Source organism: Petromyzon marinus (assembly GCF_048934315.1).
Source record: "Petromyzon marinus isolate PM22_M1 ecotype Great Lakes invasive population chromosome 67 unlocalized genomic scaffold, UKy_Petmar_22M1.pri1.0 chr67_unloc.1, whole genome shotgun sequence".
Taxonomy (NCBI): domain Eukaryota; kingdom Metazoa; phylum Chordata; class Hyperoartia; order Petromyzontiformes; family Petromyzontidae; genus Petromyzon; species Petromyzon marinus.
Window position 1 is genome coordinate 412,697 of NW_027422591.1, and position 20,277 is coordinate 432,973.

Sequence of the window (20,277 nt, forward strand, 5' to 3'; positions counted from 1 at the left end):
CAAGGATGCGTTGTCGAGTGGCACGAAGCCAGATATTGATCGGTGAGAAGCTTGCGGAGTTCTTGACTCGGAAGAACTTTGGTTTCTTGGTGGAGATCGTCAATGGGTGCCATGAGGTGGCATCCTGTGGCTAGGCGAAGTGCCTGGTCTTGGGCGGTTTGGAGCTTTTGGTAACCTGCAGAGGAGAGGTTTGGGCACCAAATGGGACTGGCATAATTGATGATGGGACGTCCAATGGCTTTGTGGGTTAGGAGTAAAGTCTCCTTTCTGTTGACCGCAAGATGTGCCGCATAAAGCTCGCGAGACGTTATTTCGCTTGTTAACTTTCGCACGGACGTTTCTGCCGTGTTGAGCGAAGCTGAACATGGTGTCAAAGGTTACGCACCTATAATCCATGGGGTCTTTGCTAGTGGGAGGCGTTGGTTGTTTATTATGACGAGGATCAGGTGTGAAACGGGTGACTGTTGATTTGGATGTTGAGAGTTGAAGCGATCTATTGGCTAGGAAAGCGCTGAGCCGTTTTAGATAGGAGTTGATGGAGTTTCCCATTTTGGGTATATTTTTATTAGAAGTGTAAACTGTCATGTCGTCGCCATAGCTGACCGCTTGTACTCCTTTTAAAGGAGTTGGTAGATCGTGGAGGTAGGCGTTGAACAGCGCTGGGGATATTATGGAACCTTGGGGTACTCCTGCATGAATGTTTCGTGTGGAGGATTGAATATCACGAAATAGAATGCGTGATTGGCGGCCCCCTTAGTTAATTTGCAAGGCGGCGAACAAGGCCTGATGGTAGCGTAGAACCCTGGGTGATGTCGATGAGCGCGAGGTGGTTAACGGTGTCGAAAGCCTTTGTAAGGTCAACGGAGGCGACGATAGTGCGGGATGGGGGGGCTTTTTCTCATTGAAACCGTTTGCAATTTGGGCGGTCAGGTTGAGAAGAGCTGTTGTTGTTGAGTGTGCGGGGCGAAAGCCATGTTGATGAGATGAAGGAGGTAAGTCGGTGGTGATGATTGGAAGGATGAGGGCCTCTAAACTCTTGATTGATGGGCAAAGTAGGGAAATCGGCATGTAGGACGTTGCTTGATTTAGGCCTTTGCCGGGTTTTGGAAGTGGGATTGATTGTGGATGATTTCCAGATGGCCGGAATGAGGTTGCACTTTGAGTGAGGCGTTAATGGTGGAGGCGGGAAACTTCATGCCAAGGGGGCCGAGGTGTTTGAGGTGGGGCATAGCTATGCCATCGGGGCCAAATTGCTGAATAATTTTTGGCTTTTTTGATAGCTCGTTTCACCTCTTGAAGGCTAAATTTGGGGGCGTCGTTTAGAGGTAGTTCCTTGATTTGACGAATTTTTTGACGGGTGGATTTATTGGAAGAGTGTGGGATGACTTATGAGAAAAGTTTCTGTTGAAGTGGTTGGCGATGTTATTGTTGTTGTTTATGATGGATTTGTTGTTGAAAGTGATTGCACAATTGGGTGGCGGTTTGGAGTGTCCGTCTAAGGCTTTGATGGTCTTCCAAAGTTTTTATGAGTTTTGGCGGTGGTCAAAAGATTCAACATACTCATGCCAGCGTTCTGTTTTGGCTTGAATGATTAGCTTAGTGATTTCAGCGGGCAGTGTCAGGGTCGGGATCGAACCCACGACCTTCTGTAGACCAGGCGAGCTCGTTAACATCTCACCACGGGGATAACGTGCAACCACCAAATATACAGGAGTTACGGTTCGGATCGAACCCACAGTCAACATCTCCTAGCCACTGTGATGATGATGAGAGACACCACAAACTCCAAATATACAGCAGCAGGCGTCATCAGGGTCGAACCCACGAACCTCTTGCAAACCGCATCAAATCAACCACCACCACCGCCACCACCACCGCCCACCACCAGCATCACCACCTTCTCGATGTACCCCACGGAGTTGCGTGCTGTGCACCGGTAGCGACCCGAGTCTCGCATCTCCGCGGCCGCGATGAGCAGGGCGCCGTTGGAGCAGACGCTCATCCTGCCGTCAGTCAGGGCTGTAGCGGCGGCTATGCCTGGGTCACCACCGCCGCCGCCGCCGCCACCGCCGCCGCCGCCGCCGCCACCACCATCAGCGTGACCACCACCACCGCCACCACCGCCATCACCATCAACGCGACCACCACCACCGCCACCACCGCCATCACCACGGGCACCGCCACCACAACTACCACCACCACCACCACCACGACCACCACCACCACGACCGCCATGCGGTGCCTCCAGCCTGGTGCCGCCCGGCAGCACCCAGGCGATGCGAGGGCCCGGCACTCCGTGCGCGCTGCAGTCCAGCGTCACCTCGCGGCCCGGGGCCACGCGGAGGCGTCTGTTGAAGGGGTCCTGGAAGATGGCTCGCTCCTGTGGGGCAGCTGCACCAGCAGCAGGGGCAGCAGCAGGGGCAGCAGCAGGAGCATGGCCACCACCGCCACCAACACTTCCACGTCCACCAGCAGCACCACCACCAGCAGCAGAACCACCACCAACACCACCACCACGTCCATCAGCAGCACCACCACCACGACCACCCCGATCAATACCACCACCACCAGCACCACCACCCCTATCAATACCACCACCACCACCAACAGCTCCACGTTCACCACCACCACCACGACCACCCCTATCAATACCACCACCACCAGCACCACCACCCCTACCACCACCACCACCACCAGTGACTGCTGCTGCTACTGCTGCTTGTGCTGGTCCTCTTGTTGGTGCTGCTGCCGCCGGTGCTGCTACCGCTGCTGCTTGCGCCGGCGGTGCCACCACGAGGCGGACCGTGGCCGTGGCGCGGAGTCGCCCGCTGCGCGCCACGCACACGAAGTCGCCGGCGTCCGAGGGCCGCGCGTTGACGATGCGCAGGGACCCGCCGGTTCCACCGCCGCCGGTTCCACCGCCGTCGGGGTCGCTGGCGGCCACGCGGCTGCCCGCGAACGGCGCCTGCACCGCGACCCCGCCGGGGAGCCTCCAGAGGAGGGAGCGTGGCCCGGCCGGGGGGAGCCGCGCCAGCGACGGGCAGCGCAGCAGCGCCGTCGAGTGGCGCGCCGCCACCACCACCGCCGCCGCCGCCGACTCGTGGTGCTGGTGGTGGTGGTGGTTGGTGTTGCGAGGTGCCGCCTGCGAATGATGATGCTCCTGACGATTCTGCTGAAGCTGCCGCTGCTGATGTTTCTGCTGCTGCTGCGACCGCGTCCTCATATCATCATCATCATCCTCCTCTTTCTCCGCCACCTCCTCACCACCAGCGCTCCTCGGCACCACCACCTCCACCCTGACGACGGCGGCGGCGGCGGCGGCGGCGGCGGCCTCGCCGGACGAGAGCCGCGCCACGCACACGTAGTGCCCCGCGTCGCCCGCCACCGCGCCGCCCGCCACCAGCAGCGTCCCATTCGCCAGCACGCGGTGGCGGCCCACCGCCGACCCAGCCGTCCCGGTCAACCCAGCCGTCCCGGTCAACCCAGCCGACCCGGCTGAACCCGCTGAACTGGCCGACCCCGCCGACCCCGCGGCCAGCACGACCTCCCGGCTCGGCAGGAACCAGGCTGGCCTGGCCCCTGGCTGCGCACCGCCGGCACCGCAGTGCAAGCGGAGCGGCTCGCCCGCCTTCACGGTGACCGTGGCGGCGGCGGCGGCGGCACGCAGGGCGGGCCGCTTCACCGCGGCGGTGGTGGTTGTTGCGGTTGTTGGCGTGGTTGGCGTGGTTGTTGTTGTTGGGCGCACGGCCACGGTGGTTGTTGGTGTTGTTGGTGTGGTTGTTGTTGTTGGGCGTACGGCCACGGTGGTTGTTGGTGTCGTTGTTGGCATGGTTGTTGGTGTTGTTGTTGGTGTGGTTATTGTTGTTGTTGTTGGGTGTACGGCCACGGTGGTTGTTGGTGTGGTTGCTGCTGCTGTTGTTGTTGGGCGTACGGCCTCGGTGGTTGTTGGTGTTGTTGTTGGTGTGGTTGTTGGTGTTGTTGTTGGTGTGGTTATTGTTGTTGTTGCTGTTGGGTGTACGGCCACGGTGGTTGAACGGGCGTCGCTACCGGCCGAGTTGCGTGCCACGCACAGGTAGTTGCCCGCGTCGTTGTCGGAGAGCGGCCCCGCCAGGTGCAGAGAGCCGTCGGCCAGCACGCGGGTCCGTGTGTCCCACCTGTGTGTGTACAGGTGTGCGCGTGTGTACAGGTCCGGCAAAAATAACCCCCGACATCCTCGTTGGCGCCGGACGGCAACGCTGTGGTGGGCAGTGCCGTGGGGGGAGGGTCAACTTAGATTGGCCATTCCCCACCACAGCGGCCACATTGGGGCTCTGGACGGGTGCGAGTGACTGGTGACCCCTCCACCTTCAATTAATTACCACTATACCACGATTTAAAACTTTAATGAAGCTTGTGCCGGAGGCCCCAGGGGGGCAGGCGTCTACAACGTCTCCTGGCAAAACACCATTTGGTGGAGCCAGGAGACTGAATATCCACCCTCGGGGCTCCTCCAGAAACAACAAAAAGCCATCTTGGATGGCCACGTGGAATGTTTGAACTCTCACTGCGGAGGAGAGGCTGCCACTCCTTGGTCGGGAGGTGGACCGGTACCGCCTGGATCTCTATGGTATTCAGGAGGTCCAGTGGACAGATTCTGGCTTCTGCCACCATGAGGGGTGGACAGTCCTCTACTCGGGGCAGGAGACTGCCAAACAACAGGGAGTGGCCCTTCTTCTGAACAAAATAATGAACGGGGCGTGGAAGCGTGGCAGTGAGGTGTGGGAAGCTGTAAGCCCCAGGTTACTTTGGGCTCGCCTTCTCATCAACCAAAGGTGAGGAGTGGTGGTCGTGGTTACTTATGCCCCCACCGAAGACGAACATCCGTGGCGGGATGCAGGCAAGGCAGATGAGTCAGATGCCTTCTATGACCTCCTGTCACAGGTGCTGGCTAAAGTGGCCCCTCGGGATAAAGTAATCTTGTTGGGTGACTTCAATGCCCGAGTTGGTCATGATGCTAGCACCTGGACTGGATTGATTGGAAGACATGGGCCAGATCAGCTCAATAACAACGTTAGGAGGCTGCTAGATTTTTGTGCAGCCCATGGGCTTGTGATTACCAACATGCTGTTCCGTCATCGGCACATCCACACAACATCATGGATGCATGCCGGGTCCAAGCAAGAACTTCTGCTAGACTACATAGTGATGGAACAGCGGATAAGGGCCCATGTCAATGAAACCAGAACCTACAGTGGAGCTGATCTGCCCACTGACCATCGACTTGTCATCTGCAAGATGCGCCTGCCATTCGTGCACTCCGGAAGTGGGTGTACACCCAGGACCCCATTCCAATCTAAGGTGGCCTGGTCTCAGTTAGCTGATGAAAGTTGCAAGAGATAATTTCATCATTGCTTGTGGCTGGGGTTGGCATCATCTCCCCACTCCTGATATCGAGGGTAGATGGGCGAGGTTTAGGACTGTGGCTCATGCAGCTGCAATGGCTGCTTTGGGTACATGGTCCAGACCTCCTCAGAGACCCTTGCTGACAGAGGAGGTGTTCAGGCTGGCTGAGAAAAAGCGACAGGCCCACTCTCATCGGCTACAGCATCCCACGTCGGAGAATGAGGAGGCTTACCGCAGCCTTCGCTCGGAGGTACGGAGAGCCATGAGGCGCTGCAAGGATGGGTGGTGGTCGCGGTTTGCTGAGGAGATCGAGTCTGCCTCAATGGCCCGCAATCACAAATCGCTCTTTAATTCCATCAACAAAGTAACCTGTAGTGCCACACCTATTACCATCATTAGCCGAATGAACGGTGATTCAATCTCCGACCCCAGGAACAGGTTTGCAGATTTGTTGAGCATTTCTGTGAGGTTCTGGGGGAGAGGAAATCCCTCAGCCAAGAAAACAACATGGGACAAAGCGGGGATGACCCTGCCGAGGCTGCAGTGCCTCAAATATTGGAAGAAGTCACCCCCTGTGAATGGCTGACTGAGGTGCAATCTGTTGAGTAAATACTGAAGGCGATCCAGAGTCTGAGACCAGGAAAGGCACCGGGCAGAGATGATCTCCCAAGCGAAATGCTGAGGGAGGGTGGCGTTTGTGCACAGACTGCCCTACATGACATCACAACAACAGTCTGGACCACTGGACGGGTTCCGCAGGATTGGGAGGATGCCCTGGTGGTCCCCCTCTTTAAGAAGGAGGACCGCACAGACTGTAACAACTTCAGGGGCATCTCACTCCTCAGTGTGCCGGGAAAGGTGCTGGCAAGGATTATTCAACATTGCCTTGCCAGGCACGCTGAGGAGAGGCTTGCGGAGCCCCAATGCGGTTTTCATTAAAGTGCGGTCCTGCACAGATGCCATATTTTCTGTCCGTCTGCTACGTCAGAGGTTTAGGGAATTCCGACAAGATCTACATCTCTGCTTTATTGACCTATTTAAGGCCTATGATACCATCAGTAGGCCTGGGCTCTGGGTTGTTCTTCGTGCTTTCGGAGTCCCTGACCCACTGCTCATCATTAAGGACCTTCATGATGGTGAGTGGGCCCGTGTAAAACTACGTGGCCAGGAGTCGGAACCATTCTCTGTTCACTTTGGGGTGCAACAGGGATGTCCTCTGGCTCCCACATTATTTAACATCTATTTCGACCACGTAGTTTGTAAAGCCTTCAATAGCTGTACCGGAGGAATTTCCACCTGGTACAGATACAAGGGGAGGCTGATCGATGCCCAGGTGCGGTCAAGAGATGGCTCCCTATTGCTCAACCATGTTACATATGCCGATGATCTGGTAATTGCTCACTCAGAGGAGGAGTTGGAGGCGCTTCTGCTGAACCTGGAGCTTGCCACTAAGAGGTGGGGACGGACCATTAGCCCCACCAAAATTAAGCACCTGCCTGGGTATTTTGTACCATCGGACAATCCACCCCCACAACTCCCAATTGGTGATAGGGCAGTTGTGGAGAGAGTGGAGAGCTTTCTATACCTGGGCAGTGTGCTTATGACCGGCTCCGGTTTGACAGCAGAGGTCTCACTCCAAATCAGTCGAACAGCAATATCTTTTCATCGTTTGCATAACGCTATGTGGAAGCTACCTGGTCTGTTACTCCACACGAAGCTTCAGGTCTTCTCGACCACAGTCATTCCCTCCCTTCTCTACGCTTGTGAAACGTCGACCCCCCCTAATGGAATATCTTCGCTGGTTAGAAACATTTAGGCTGGCTTGCCTACGATCCATCTTGGGTTTAACCAGGCTGGATTGTGTGAGGAGCTCACAAATCCTTGAAAGATCTGGGCAAGGTCCCATCGGTGAGCTCCTCCAGCAGGCAAGACTGCGTTGGCTGGGTCATGTAGCCCGCATGCCCAGCCACCGCATGCCGAAACAGCTTTTGTTCGGCCGGATCGAGGGGGCTAAACGGGCGCGGCACGGGCTAGAGAAGAGATGGAGTGATGTGGTACAGGACGACGTGGAGCTGAGTGGACTTGCCGATGACCGGTACCAGCGGTGTCAAGATCGGCCTCTGTGGAGGAGGCTCGTGAAGGATGCTACTGGGCAGTTGGAGGCAGTCGCCCTCCAGCGACAACAGAGGGGGGAGGAGCGACGCTCACAACAACGAGCGGAGCGCCGGATGGCTAAAGCACAGGAGGTTGGCACAATAGGGGGCACAGGTGGTGCATCAGCCTGTCATCTCAGTCAGTCGACCCGTGGCACCTGGGTCTGCCCCGTGACCTCCTGCCAGCGGGTGTTCGACACTTCACGTGGCCTTAACGTGCACGTAGCCTGGCACAAGCGTCGTGGTGTGTGTGTATAGGTGTGTGTGTGTGGGGAGTGGTGGTGTAGCGGTTAGCGCTACGCTGCGCTACGAACCCGGCTACCCGAGTTCGATTCCCGTTCACGGCCAACACCGCTGCCAATTATCTGAACCGGTCCTGGGCCTCCCCTAGGTCGACTCAGCCTTAGCAGTCTGTAGTAAACATCGCCACTGGGGAGACAAAGGCGGCGGGGCGCGGTGTTGGCCACCCACCCCCTCGTGTGCCGTTCCGGCCTTCATAGGTGCTCGCTCGAAGCACTTGCCCAATGATAAAGATGCACACAGTGACAGCTGTCCCTGTGCATCAGTCTCTCAGTAGTAGGGGTGGTGATGATTGACTGCTGTGTGGTTCTAGCCTAGGGGCACCCCCAGTGGCAGCTGTCCCTGTGCATCAGTCTGTCAGCAGCAGGGTGGTGATGATTGACTGCTGTGTGGGTCTAGCCTAGGGGCACCCCCAGTGGCAGCTGTCTCTGTGCATCAGTCTGCTGTCAGTAGTAGGGGTGGTGATGATTGACTACTGTGTGGGTCTAGCCTAGGGGGCACCCCCAGTGGCAGCTGTCTCTGTGCATCAGTCTGCTGTCAGTAGTAGGGGGTGGTGATGATTGACTGCTGTGTAGGTCTAGCCTGGGGGCACCCCCAGTGGCAGCTGTCCCTGTGCATCAGTCTGCTGTCAGTAGTAGGGGTGGTGATGATTGACTGCTGTGTGGGTCTAGCCTAGGGGGCACCCCCAGTGGCAGCTGTCCCTGTGCATCAGTCTGTCAGTAGTAGGGGTGGTGATGATTGACTGCTGTGTGGGTCTAGCCTAGGGGCACCCCCAGTGGCAGCTGTCCCTGTGCATCAGTCTGTCAGTAGTAGGGGTGGTGATGATTGACTGCTGTGTGGGTCTAGCCTAGGGGGCACCCCCAGTGGCAGCTGTCCCTGTGCATCAGTCTGCCAGTAGTAGGGGTGGTGATGATTGACTGCTGTGTGGGTCTAGCCTAGGGGGCACCCCCAGTGACAGCTGTCCCTGTGCATCAGTCTGCTGTCAGTAGTAGGGGGTGGTGATGATTGACTGCTGTGTGGGTCTAGCCTAGGGGGCACCCCCAGTGGCAGCTGTCTGTGTGCATCAGTCTGTCAGTAGTAGGGGTGGTGATGATTGTTGCTGTGTGGGTCTAGCCTAGGGGGCACCCCTAGTGGCAGCTGTCTCAACGTGTGCGTGGGGGCACCTTACCCGGATCCGCTGCTGTCCACCACTCTCCCCGACGGCAGCCTCCAGAGGAGCGCCGGCGGCGGCCGTCCCGTGGCGGCGCATCCCAGCCGCAGGCTCCCGCCCAGCGCCGCCGCCACCCGCGCCGGCAGGGAGCCCGGCTCGATGCGGGCGCCTCGGACCGGCGGCGGCCGGGGAGGCCGCCCGGCGCCCGCGTGGGAGCCGGCACCGGCAGCGGCACCGGCAGCGGTACCGGCAGCGGTACCAGCAGCGGTACCAGCAGTGGTACTAGCAGCGGTACTAGCAGCGGCACCGGCAGCGGTACTAGCAGCGGTACCAGCAGCGGTACTAGCAGCGGTACTAGCAGCCGCACCAGCAGCGGTACCAGCAGCGGTACTAGCAGTCGCACCGGGGGTGGTACTAGCAGTGGTACCAGCAGCGGTACCAGCAGCGGTACTAGCAGCGGCAGCGGCAGCACCAACGCGAGCACTGTGGCCAATAACAGTGACAGCCCTACCCTCGCTAGTGCCAGCATTACCGCCACCAACACTACCACCAGCACTACCACCAACATTACCACGAGTACTACCACCAACACTACCACCACTAAAACTACCACTAAAACTAACACTACTACCGGCACTAGCAGCAGCACCACCAACACTACCACCAGCACTACCACCAGCACTGCCACCAACACTACCACCAATGCTACCACCAATACTACCACCAGCGCTACCACCAACACTACCACCAGCACTACCACCAACGCTACCACCAACACTACCACCAACACTACCACCAACACTAGTACCACTAAACCTACCACTAGCACTACCACGGGCACTAGCAGCACCAACAGCACTACCACCAGCACCACCGACACTAGCATTAGACGTACCAGCACTAACACCAGCACCACCAAGCCTACCACCAGCGCCATCACCACTACTACCAGCACTAGCAGCAGCAGTACCACCAGCACCACCACCAGCACCACCATCACGATCACCACCAGCAGCAACACCACCACCACGGCCACCACCGCCAGCAGCACCACCACCAGTGTGATGGCCAGTAACAGCACCATCACCACCAACACCATCGTCCCCTATATCTCCATCACGTCCACCACCGTTACTACCACCACCACCACCATCAGCACCACCAACACCATCACCGCCAGTATCTCCATCAAGACCACCATCATCAACCTCACCACCGCCAGCATCACCACCACCAGTGTGATGGCCAGTACCACCACCACCACCACCATCATCATCCCCTATATTTCCATCACGTCTACCACTGTCACCACCACCATCACTGCCAATATCTCCATGAAGACCACCATCAATATCACTACCATCATCACCACCACCATCATCTTCACCATCAACATCACCACCACCATCATCATCGTCTCCATCGTCCCCGTCAATGGTGACGACGTTGAGGAGGACGCGGGCAATCCTCTGGTTGACCCTGCCCATGCCCGTCGGGGCCACGCACTCATACACTCCAGCATCAGACACCCTCACCGCCCGCACCCGGAGACCTCCGTCTCCCCGCCAGATGGAGAAACGGCCTCCGAAGAACCACGCGGTGCGGCGCGGAGACCCGCCGAGCATCGTCCCATCCGGCAAGATCCACGACACCGCAGGTGGCGATGCCGCCGTCGCCACCGCCAATGCCGATGATGCTGCCCGTAGCCCGCGTGGCCAGCACGGCAGCTCCAGAGAGCTTCCCCAGCGACTCCACACGGCCCTGGTGTCCACCGCCAGTGGGACGCGAGCCGACGGAGCGCGGGGGGTGGAGGTGGTGGAGGAGGAAGAGGTCGGGGCTTTGTGGGAATGCGGGGGTCGGGGCACTGGTAGCGATTGTCTGGCGGTGGTCTGGCTTTGAGCTGGTGGAGAGATGGGTGGAGGAGGTCTGCTGGAGGTCTGGCTTTGAACTGGTGGAGAGATGGGTGGAGATAATCTACTGGAGGTCTGACTTTGGACTGGTGAAGGTCTGACGGAGGTCTGGCTTTGGACTGGTGAAGGTCTGACGGAGGTCTGGCTTTGGACTGGTGAAGGTCTGACGGAGGTCTGGCTTTGAGCTGGTGGAGAGATGGGTGGAGAAGATCTACTGGAATTCTGACTTTGGAACGGTGAAGAGATGGGTGGAGATAATCTAGTGGAGGTCTGGCTTTGGATTGGTGGAGAGATGGGTGGAGCAGATCTAATGGAGGTCTGGCTTTGGACTGGTGGAGGTCTGACGGAGGTCTGGCTTTGAGCTGGTGGAGAGATGGGTGACGAAGATCTACTGGAATTCTGGCTTTGGACTGGTGAAGAGATGGGTGGAGAAGGTCTACAGGAGGTCTGTCTTTGAACTGGTGAAGAGATGGGTGGAAAAGATCTAATGGAAGTCTGGCTTTGAACTGGTGAAGGTCTGACGGAGGTCTGGCTTTGCGCTGGTGGAGAGATGGGTGGAGAAGATCTACTGGAATTCTGACTTTGGATTGGTGGAGAGATGGGTGGAGATAATCTAGTGGAGGTCTGGCTTTGGATTGGTGGAAAGATGGGTGGAGAAGATCTACTGGAATTCTGGGTTTGGACTGGTGAAGAGATGGGTAAAGAAGGTCTACTGGAGGTCTGATTTTGAGCTACTGAAGACCTGCTGAAGGGCTGGCTTTGAGCAGGTGGAGAAATGGGTGGTGAACGGTTACCGGAGGTCTGGCTATCAGGTGTAGAGATGGGTTGAGAAGATCTGTTAGGTGTCTTTCGTTGAGGTGGAGACGTCCTGTCGAAGGCCTTACTTTGAGGTGGAGATATGGGCGGATAAAATCTACTGGCAGTCTGGTTTTGATATGCGGAAGACATGGACGGAGATGTCCTGTTGACGGTTTGGTTTTGAACTCCTGATGGTCGACTGGTGGACTGGTTCTGAGCTCGTGAAGAGATGGGCGAAGTCCTGTTGGCGCCCTGACTCTGAGCTGCTGGTGAGTTGGGTGGGGAGATCCTGTTGAAGGTCTTGTCCTGAACTGCCGATGGTCTACTGGAGGACTGCCGCTGAGCTTGTGGTGGAGAGATGACTGGCAGAGTCCTGTTGATGGTCTGGTGCTGATCTGGCGATAGCTCGCTGAAGGTCTGCTCGCGCGGTGTAGACATGGGTGACGCAGCCCTACCGAACCCCTGGCTTCGAGGTGGAGAAATGGGTACTGGAGACCTGCTCGAGGCATGGCTTTGAATCGGTATGTGCCTGCTGGAGTTTTGGTTCCGAGCTGGTGTAGGTCTTCTGGAATTTGCGCTTTGAGTCGGTGGTGGGATCTTGTCGGAGGTCTGGCTCTGAGCTGGAGGTCCGGGTGGAGAAGGCCTGCTGGAGTTTTGGTTCCGAGCTGGTGTAGGTCTTCTGGAGTTTGCGCTTTGAGTCGGTGGTGGGATCTTGCCGGAGGTCTGGCTCTGAGCTGGAGGTACTGGTGGAGAAGGCCTGCTGGAGTTTTGGTTCTGAGCTGGTGTAGGTCTTCTGGAATTTGCGCTTTGAGTCGGTGGTGGGATTTTGCCGGAGGTCTGGCTCTGAGCTGGAGGTGGGGGTGGAGAAAGCCTGCTGGAGTTTTGATTCCGAGCTGGTGTAGGTCTTCTGGAATTTGCGCTTTGAGTCGGTAGTGGGATCTTGCCGGAGGTCTGGCTCTGAGCTGGAGGTACTGGTGGAGAAGGCCTGCTGGAGTTTTGGTTCCGAGCTGGTGTAGGTCTTTTGGAGTTTGCGCTTTGAGTCGGTGGTGGGATCTTGCCGTAGACCTGGCTCTGACCTGGAGTTCCGGGTGGAGAAGGTTGACCGAAGGCCTGCCGAGGCACAGAGAAGTCTGTCAAAGGCCTGCTGGTCGGGCGCCAGGGCAGCGAGGTCATCGTCGGCCATGATTCCATCCCCACCTCATCGTCGGCTCTCAGAGGCGGTGGGGCGGAAGTCGCAACCTGGGAGCTTGGAGTCCTGACCCGTGGCGTTGCAACTGCAGATGTAGGGGTCGTGACCTTGTAAGCTGAGGTTGTCATCTGTTGCTGTTGCTGCTGCTGCTTATCTTGCTTCTCCCGCGCCTCTGTTTGCTTCTGCCGCTGCTGCTGCTGCTTTTGCTGTTCCTGTTGCCGCTTCTCATGTGGCTGCTGCGTCTCCTGCTTCTTATTCCGATGCTCATCGAGCTTCTTCTGCTGCTGCGGCCGCTGGACGGTTGCGCGCGCCCGTGCCCACTCCGCCGTCCCGCCACGGCGCCACCCGCCAGGGCCTCTAGCCCTCCACGACACCCTGTCCCGGGGGGCCTCCGACACCCCCTTTGCGGGCAAAGTGGTTGCCGCACTACCGCGTTCCTCCTCCTTCCCTCCTCCTCCTCCTCCTCCTCCTCCTACCCCTCCTCCTCCTACCCCTCCTCCTCCTACCCCTCCTCCTACCCCTCTTCCTACTCCTACTCCTCCTCCTCCTCCTCCTACCCCTCCTCCTCCTACCCCTCCTCCTACTCCTCTTCCTACTCCTCCTCCTCCTCCTCCTCCAACCCCTCGGGCCCCTTTGCGACTGTCGCCTGCCGACCTGTGCCGCTGCAACAGCGCGGCCCAAGCCTCCGCCCAGCGCCGCCCGTCCCGGTGTTTCACGGCTACGTGGCCACGTCGGGCCATCATGGACACCTCCTCCTGCTCCTCCTCCTCCTCCTCCTCCTCGTCCTCCTCCTCCTGTTCCAAATTCTTTTCTCTATCGACGTCACTCCCGGATCCGTCGCCTTCCCCATTCGGGCTCGCCGCGGGCAGCGCCACTTCCACCGCCAGGACGTCGGCCCCGTACGCGTTGACGGCGACGCAGCGGTAGACGCCGGCATCGCCGGGCCCCACGCTGGCCACGTTCAACGCGGAGCGGCCCGCCGGCCCCGCCGCCACTTGGACGCCGGCACGGCCGTCGCCGCCGCCGCTCCGGTTGGACGCGAGCGTCCCGTCGGGCAGCAGCCAGGCGACAGCGGGCACGGGGACGCCGTGGGCCTCGCACGCCAGGGAGGCCGCGCCTCCGGTGGGGACGTAGAGCGGAGGCGGCGTGGAGCCCCCGCGGGCCGGCCATCGCTTTGGCATAACGGCGAGGCGCGCGTGGGCGGTGTTCGCACCGAACGGCCCGCCCCCGACCACGCACGTGTACAGGCCCGAGTCGGACGGCAGGGCCCGGCCAATCGAGAGGGTTCCATCAGGGCGCACCCGCGTGCGGGCGGCAGTGGCGGCGACGGTGGCGCCCGTGGGCACGCGGGCACGGGAGCCGTCTGGCAGAATCCAGGACGTGGCGGAGCCGCGGTCGAGGCTGGAGCAGTGCAACTCGACGTCGGAGCCCTCCACGGCCACCGAGTGGCCACCACCGCTGACACGGTCTCCATCGTCGCCACCACCACCACCAACATGATCACCGGCACCGCCGTCGTCGCTGTCCTGCGAGCGGCGCCGTCCAACGGTTATCCACTTCACCTCAACGTCATCGCCGCTCCACACACCGCCGCCACTCCACACCTCGTCATCGTCGTCGTCTTCTTCACGCCGAACGGACACGTTGACTCGCAGCGTCGCCGCCACCGCGGCACCGCCGCCGCCGCCAAAGCCACCGCCCTCGGCACGGTCCAGGTGGAACTCCACGTGCAGGACATCTGCCAGGAGCCACGCCGGGCGGGCATTGGCAGCCACACGCAGACCGCGCTGGCCCCAGTAGAGGCTCCGGCCCGTGGCGGCACCTGGCGCCTTCACCAGCACCAGACTCTGGCGCTCGCCGGACTCTGCCGCTAAGATCCGCGCAAGCTTCGCTGAATTTCCCGGCCGAGCGGAGCAAAGCATCCTGGAGCGGAGCGTTGCGTTCAAGAGGAGGGCGCCTCCTCCCTCCGTGGCCTCCCGGCCCTCGGGCCCGGCTCCAGTCATCGCGACTGTCACAGGCACTGCCGGGGCAGACGCCCGGCACGCTAAGGCCACGCCGGTGGTGGGGGTCGCCGGTGGCGTCAGAGTGAAGGAGACCACGCCGAGGGGCCGCGTCGGTTCGAGGCGCTCCAAGCGGGCGTCCGTCTCGTCCTCGTGGATCTCCTCCGGGCTGTCCTCCGCCTCCCCGTGGCCACCACCCGGGGAGGCTTCGGCAGGCCCCACCGGGCCACGGAGGATGCGCGGCCGCATGCACACGAGGGCACCGCTTGGGAGGGAGAAGGAGTCCTGGTCGAGGAGGCTTCCCGGGGAGGCGCACTTGGGGCAGAGAGGTGGAGCGTCTGGCTCCTGGCCTCGCTCGCGCTTGCACTGCAGGGCGACTGGGGGAAGACGCCGAGGAAGACGCGGGGGAGGACGCGGGGGAAGACGTGGAGAAGACGCCAAGGAAGACGTGGGGAAGACGTGGGGTACATGCGGGGAATACATGCGGCAGACCCGGGGAAGACGGGGGGAAGACGCGGGGAACACGAGAGGAACGTGCAGGAAAGACGTGGGGAAGACACGGGGAAAACGCGGGGAAGGCAGAGGAACACGCGGGGACACGTGGGGGAGGGGGGGGGGGTGAACACGGGGTGAAAGGGAAACATTCAAAACGTCATTGGTTTGGCGGGAAGGTTTTCAAAAAGCTTCGGTAAAACAAAGCTAAGAAATCTGGATTTTCATTGCCGGTTTCAAATGTCCTGAGGCACGGGGCAAAGGGTTAGAGGGGCGAAGATACGTCTTGGGTAGTGGGCGGTGCCTTCGAGCGGTAAGGTGCGGGGCCCAAAGTCAGAATGGGGGAAGGTGCTTGTTGAGCCCCACTCCATAACTACACCGCTATTTTTAGCAACGGCCACGCTGTTGTAACACGCAGTGGACCTTCGCGACCGATAACATCCACATTAGAGGTGTTTTGGGTGGTGATCACGTGGGTATAACGACGCATTTCTAATTACGCTATCTAACCACCCCCCAACAAAAATATATATTGCGGATAACAAAACCGCCGTTTATTTGAACTCATTCTCAGCTCACGCACAATTTTACACCTGTTGTAAAAGCGGACATCCACGCTTGCCCGCCCGCCCGCCCGCCCGCCCGCCCGCCCGCCCACCCACCCACCGTCTTGGGATCGAACCCAGGCCCACAGGGGGCGCAGGTGGCAGTCGCAGGCCCAGGGGTTGGAGTGCAACGAGGCGCTCCGCACGGCCCCGAGCGCGGCCAGCGTCGCCCGCGGCAGCGACGCCAGCCGGTTGTCGGCCAGGTGCAGGACGCGCAGCGGGGACGCGGGGAAGCGGCCGAGGGCCAGGCCCGAGGCCACGGACGAGGGCCCGAGGTGGTGCAGGCGGTTTCCCTGCAGGTGGAGGTAGCGCAGGCCCAGGAGGCCCGCCATGGCGCCGGGAGCCAGGCGCTCCAGCCGGTTGTGATCCAGGTGGAGGCGGGATAGGGAGGGCAGGCGAGCGAAGGCTCTCGGGCCTACGGTCGTCAGCTCGTTGTGGCTGAGCTTCAGCACCTGGTGCCGGTGAGGGGTGATGGGAGGGGGGAATCCTTTGAATTTAAGTTGTGACGTGTCGCTTAAGTTGCCACTTGAATTTAAATTGTGAATTTGCTTCGTTGCAACCTGGCCTTTGTTGGAACGCGGGCTGCTGATCTCAGACGCGAGTCTTCTGTTGTTGTTCATTGAATCTCGAATAGGTGGTGGATGGGTATCGTCGGACAGCTCGAGTTGAGCCGTCATTATATCTATGGGGAGCCCCTTTTTGTATTCCCAGTATCGACAATGATGAAGAACAAATGAAACAAAAAGGTAAGAAGGGGCCTTGACCTTCTCCGGTGAGACAAGGCCACAAAGGAGGCTGCTTTCTCGATGGCGTAGGCCAATCAAAGAGAATGCGTTCATTATTATTATTAGCAGAGCCATGTTTAAAAAAAAACATGTTGCCAAAAGTGTGATGTTGTGGTTAAAGCAGACTTAATCATAACTTGTCCATAGCTGTGTGTGTGTGTGTGTCTATTTGGTGTTTGAGAACATCGTAACATAAAAGGTATCCCCTAGATACAACTGCTCAACCCCAGCTATTAATAATTTGCTAGTGCATTGCCCTTGCACTGTTCACCGTTTTGGCATTGCCCTGTGGTCTAACACGGGTGGTGAGACTAGTCCATGAAGGAGGCTCCTTTCTCTTTCTCTCTCTCTCTGGCGAAGGCCAATCGGTTTCAAAGACGATGCGTTTACGATTATTATTGTTGTTATTATCTGAGCCATTTTTTATTTTGCATCTTTTGCCACAAAGTGCGATGTGTGGTTAAGGGCGGTGCTGGATCATGACTTGTCAATAGCTGTATGTGTGTGTGTGTGGCTACTTGGTTTTTGAACATCTTAATACAACTACTTTTTTTATTGCCACTAAGGGTTACCATTCCTGTCGACCCCTTATCAGTGCCCTACCTTATCACGGACCAATTCACACCTCATTGGTCACCCCGTGCCCTTTTATCAATCTAAACCTTCATCCTATTTCGATGGACAAGAATAGCTGGGCTAAACCGTGCATGGTTTAGATGGGTGTGGGTCGAAGCATATTCTTAAAAATTATTCATCATCTTTTCATTCCCATCCACGGCCCGTCTCCCGGCATCGTCGTCATCGTCGCCGTCGTCGTCACAGCTTACACGACCGTGCAGGGCGCGACAGGTGCTGGGAGTCCTAGGGAGAATAGTGCAGGGGGTGGTGGAGGGGTTCAGTCGCTACCTGCAGGGCTGGCAGGGCCGGGAAGCCCTCGCCGGGCAGGGCGTGGATGCGGTTGCCGTGCAGGAGCAGCATCTGCAGGTGCGGCGTCGTCGCCAGTCGAGAGGCGTTCACCTCGCGCAGGCTGTTGTAGCTGCGAGGCAAAAGACAAAGATCCCCCGTGTAGCCTGTGGCGGACCGTCGGGGCAAGGGCTGTTAGGGAGCGGCAGCGCCGAAGAAGTTTGGCGGCACCGCGCGGTGCACCACGCGCTCACGCACGGTACACCACGCACGGTACACCACGCACGGTACACCACACACGGTACACCACGCACGGTACATCACACACTCACGCACGGTACACCACGCACGGTACACCACGCACTCACACACGGTACACCACGCACGGTACACCACGCACGGTACACCACGCGCTCACGCACGGTACACCACGCACGGTACACCACGCACGGTACACCACGCACGGTACACCACGCACGGTACACCACGCACGGTACACCACGCACGGTACACCACGCACTCACACACGGTACACCACACACGGTACACCACACACTCACACACGGTACACCACACACTCACCCACGGTACACCACACACTCACGCGCGGTACACCACGCGCTCACGCACGGTACACCACACACTCACACACGGTACACCACGCACGGTACACCACGCACTCACGCACGGTACACCACGCACGGTACACCACGCACTCACGCACGGTACACCACGCACGGTACACCACGCGCTCACGCACGGTACACCACGCGCTCACACACGGTACACCACACACTCACACACGGTACACCACGCACTCACGCACGGTACACCACACACTCACACACGGTACACCACACACTCACGCACGGTACACCACACACTCACACACGGTACACCACACACTCACACACGGTACACCACGAACTCACACACGGTACACCACACACTCACACACGGTACACCACGCACTCACACGTGGTACACCACACACTCACACACGGTACACCACGCACTCACGCACGGTACACCACGCACTCACACACGGTACACCACGCACTCACGCACGGTACACCACGCACTCACGCACGGTACACCACACACTCACACACGGTACACCACGCACTCACACGTGGTACACCACGCACTCACACACGGTACACCACGCACTCACACATGGTACACCACACACTCACACACGGTACACCACGCACTCACACACGGTACACCACGCACTCACACGTGGTACACCACACACTCACACACGGTACACCACACACTCACGCACGGTACACCACACACTCACGCACGGTACACCACACACTCACACACGGTACACCACGCACTCACACACAGCACACACACACTCACGCACGGTACACCACACACTCACACACGGTACACCACGCACTCACACACAGCACACACACACTCACACACGGTACACCACACACTCACACACGGTACACCACACACTAACACACGGCACACCACACACTCACACACGGTACACCACGCATACGGTCAATCACACCTGTCAACTCCTTAGCAGCGCACTGCCGTATTGCAGACCAAATCTCAACGTTAATGTCACAAAGTCACTTTACACTACCCTCCTATACACCACACTATACACTAGACTACTATACAATACACTACTATACACTACACTACTATACACTGCAATACACTACACTATACACGACACTACTATACACTACACTATACACTACACTACTATACACTACACTACTATACACTACACTATACACCACACTACTATACACTACACTATACACTACACTATACACTACACTATACACTACACTACTATACACTACACTACTATACACTACACTATACACGACACTACTATACACTAATAGCTATGGGACATTGCTAACATGGTGAGTCTATGGGTCTTTGTGTGAGTCTATGGGTCTCTGTGTGAGTCTGTGGGTCTCTGTGTGAGTCTATGGGTCTCTGTGTGAGTCTATGGGTCTTTGTGTGAGTCTCTGGGTCTCTGTGTGAGTCTGTGGGTCTCTGTGTGAGTCTATGGGTCTCTGTGTGAGTCTATGGGTCTTTGTGTGAGTCTCTGGGTCTCTGTGTGAGTCTCTGGGTCTCTGTGTGAGTCTATGGGTCTTTGTGTGAGTCTATGGGTTTCTGTGTGAGTCTATGGGTCTCTGTGTGAGTCTGTGGGTCTCTGTGTGAGTCTATGGGTCTCTGTGTGAGTCTATGGGTCTTTGTGTGAGTCTCTGGGTCTCTGTGTGAGTCTCTGGGTCTCTGTGTGAGTCTATGGGTCTTTGTGTGAGTCTATGGGTTTCTGTGTGAGTCTATGGGTCTCTGTGTGAGTCTATTGGTGCCTGTGTGAGTCTACGGGTCTCTGTGTGAGTCTATGGGTCTTTGTGTGAGTCTCTGGGTCTCTGTGTGAGTCTATGGGTCTCTGTGTGAGTCTGTGGGTCTCTGTGTGAGTCTATGGGTCTCTGTGTGAGTCTATGGGTCTTTGTGTGAGTCTCTGGGTCTCTGTGTGAGTCTCTGGGTCTCTGTGTGAGTCTATGGGTCTTTGTGTGAGTCTATGGGTTTCTGTGTGAGTCTATGGGTCTCTGTGTG

General features: G+C 58.3%; 1 protein-coding gene across 1 annotated transcript; it reads right to left on the reverse strand.

Moving 5' to 3' along the window:
• Positions 1–130: 130 nt before the first annotated feature.
• LOC116956738 (uncharacterized) lies at positions 131–17,795 on the reverse strand. Its single transcript, XM_076057979.1, has 7 exons — positions 17,671–17,795; positions 16,041–16,431; positions 9,004–15,259; positions 2,662–4,154; positions 2,238–2,391; positions 1,883–2,003; positions 131–175 (listed from the first exon to the last, which is right to left on the reverse strand). Exons 1-7 carry the CDS (start codon positions 17,740–17,742, stop codon positions 131–133), a joined length of 8,532 nt encoding a protein of 2,843 aa, XP_075914094.1. The 5' UTR covers positions 17,743–17,795.
• Between the last annotated feature and the right edge of the window lie 2,482 nt (positions 17,796–20,277).

Excerpts from the sequence above, each read along its gene's own strand:
- LOC116956738 (XM_076057979.1), bottom strand. The coding sequence starts at position 17,742 with ATGCTGCTCCTGCACGGCAACCGCATCCACGCCCTGCCCGGCGAGGGC. Across the intron at positions 15,260-16,040 it reads CTGGGTTCGATCCCAAGACG|TCGCCCTGCAGTGCAAGCGC; the intron begins GTGGGTGGGTGG and ends GTCTTCCCCCAG. Across the intron at positions 4,155-9,003 it reads GTGGACAGCAGCGGATCCGG|GTGGGACACACGGACCCGCG; the intron begins GTAAGGTGCCCC and ends GTACACACACAG.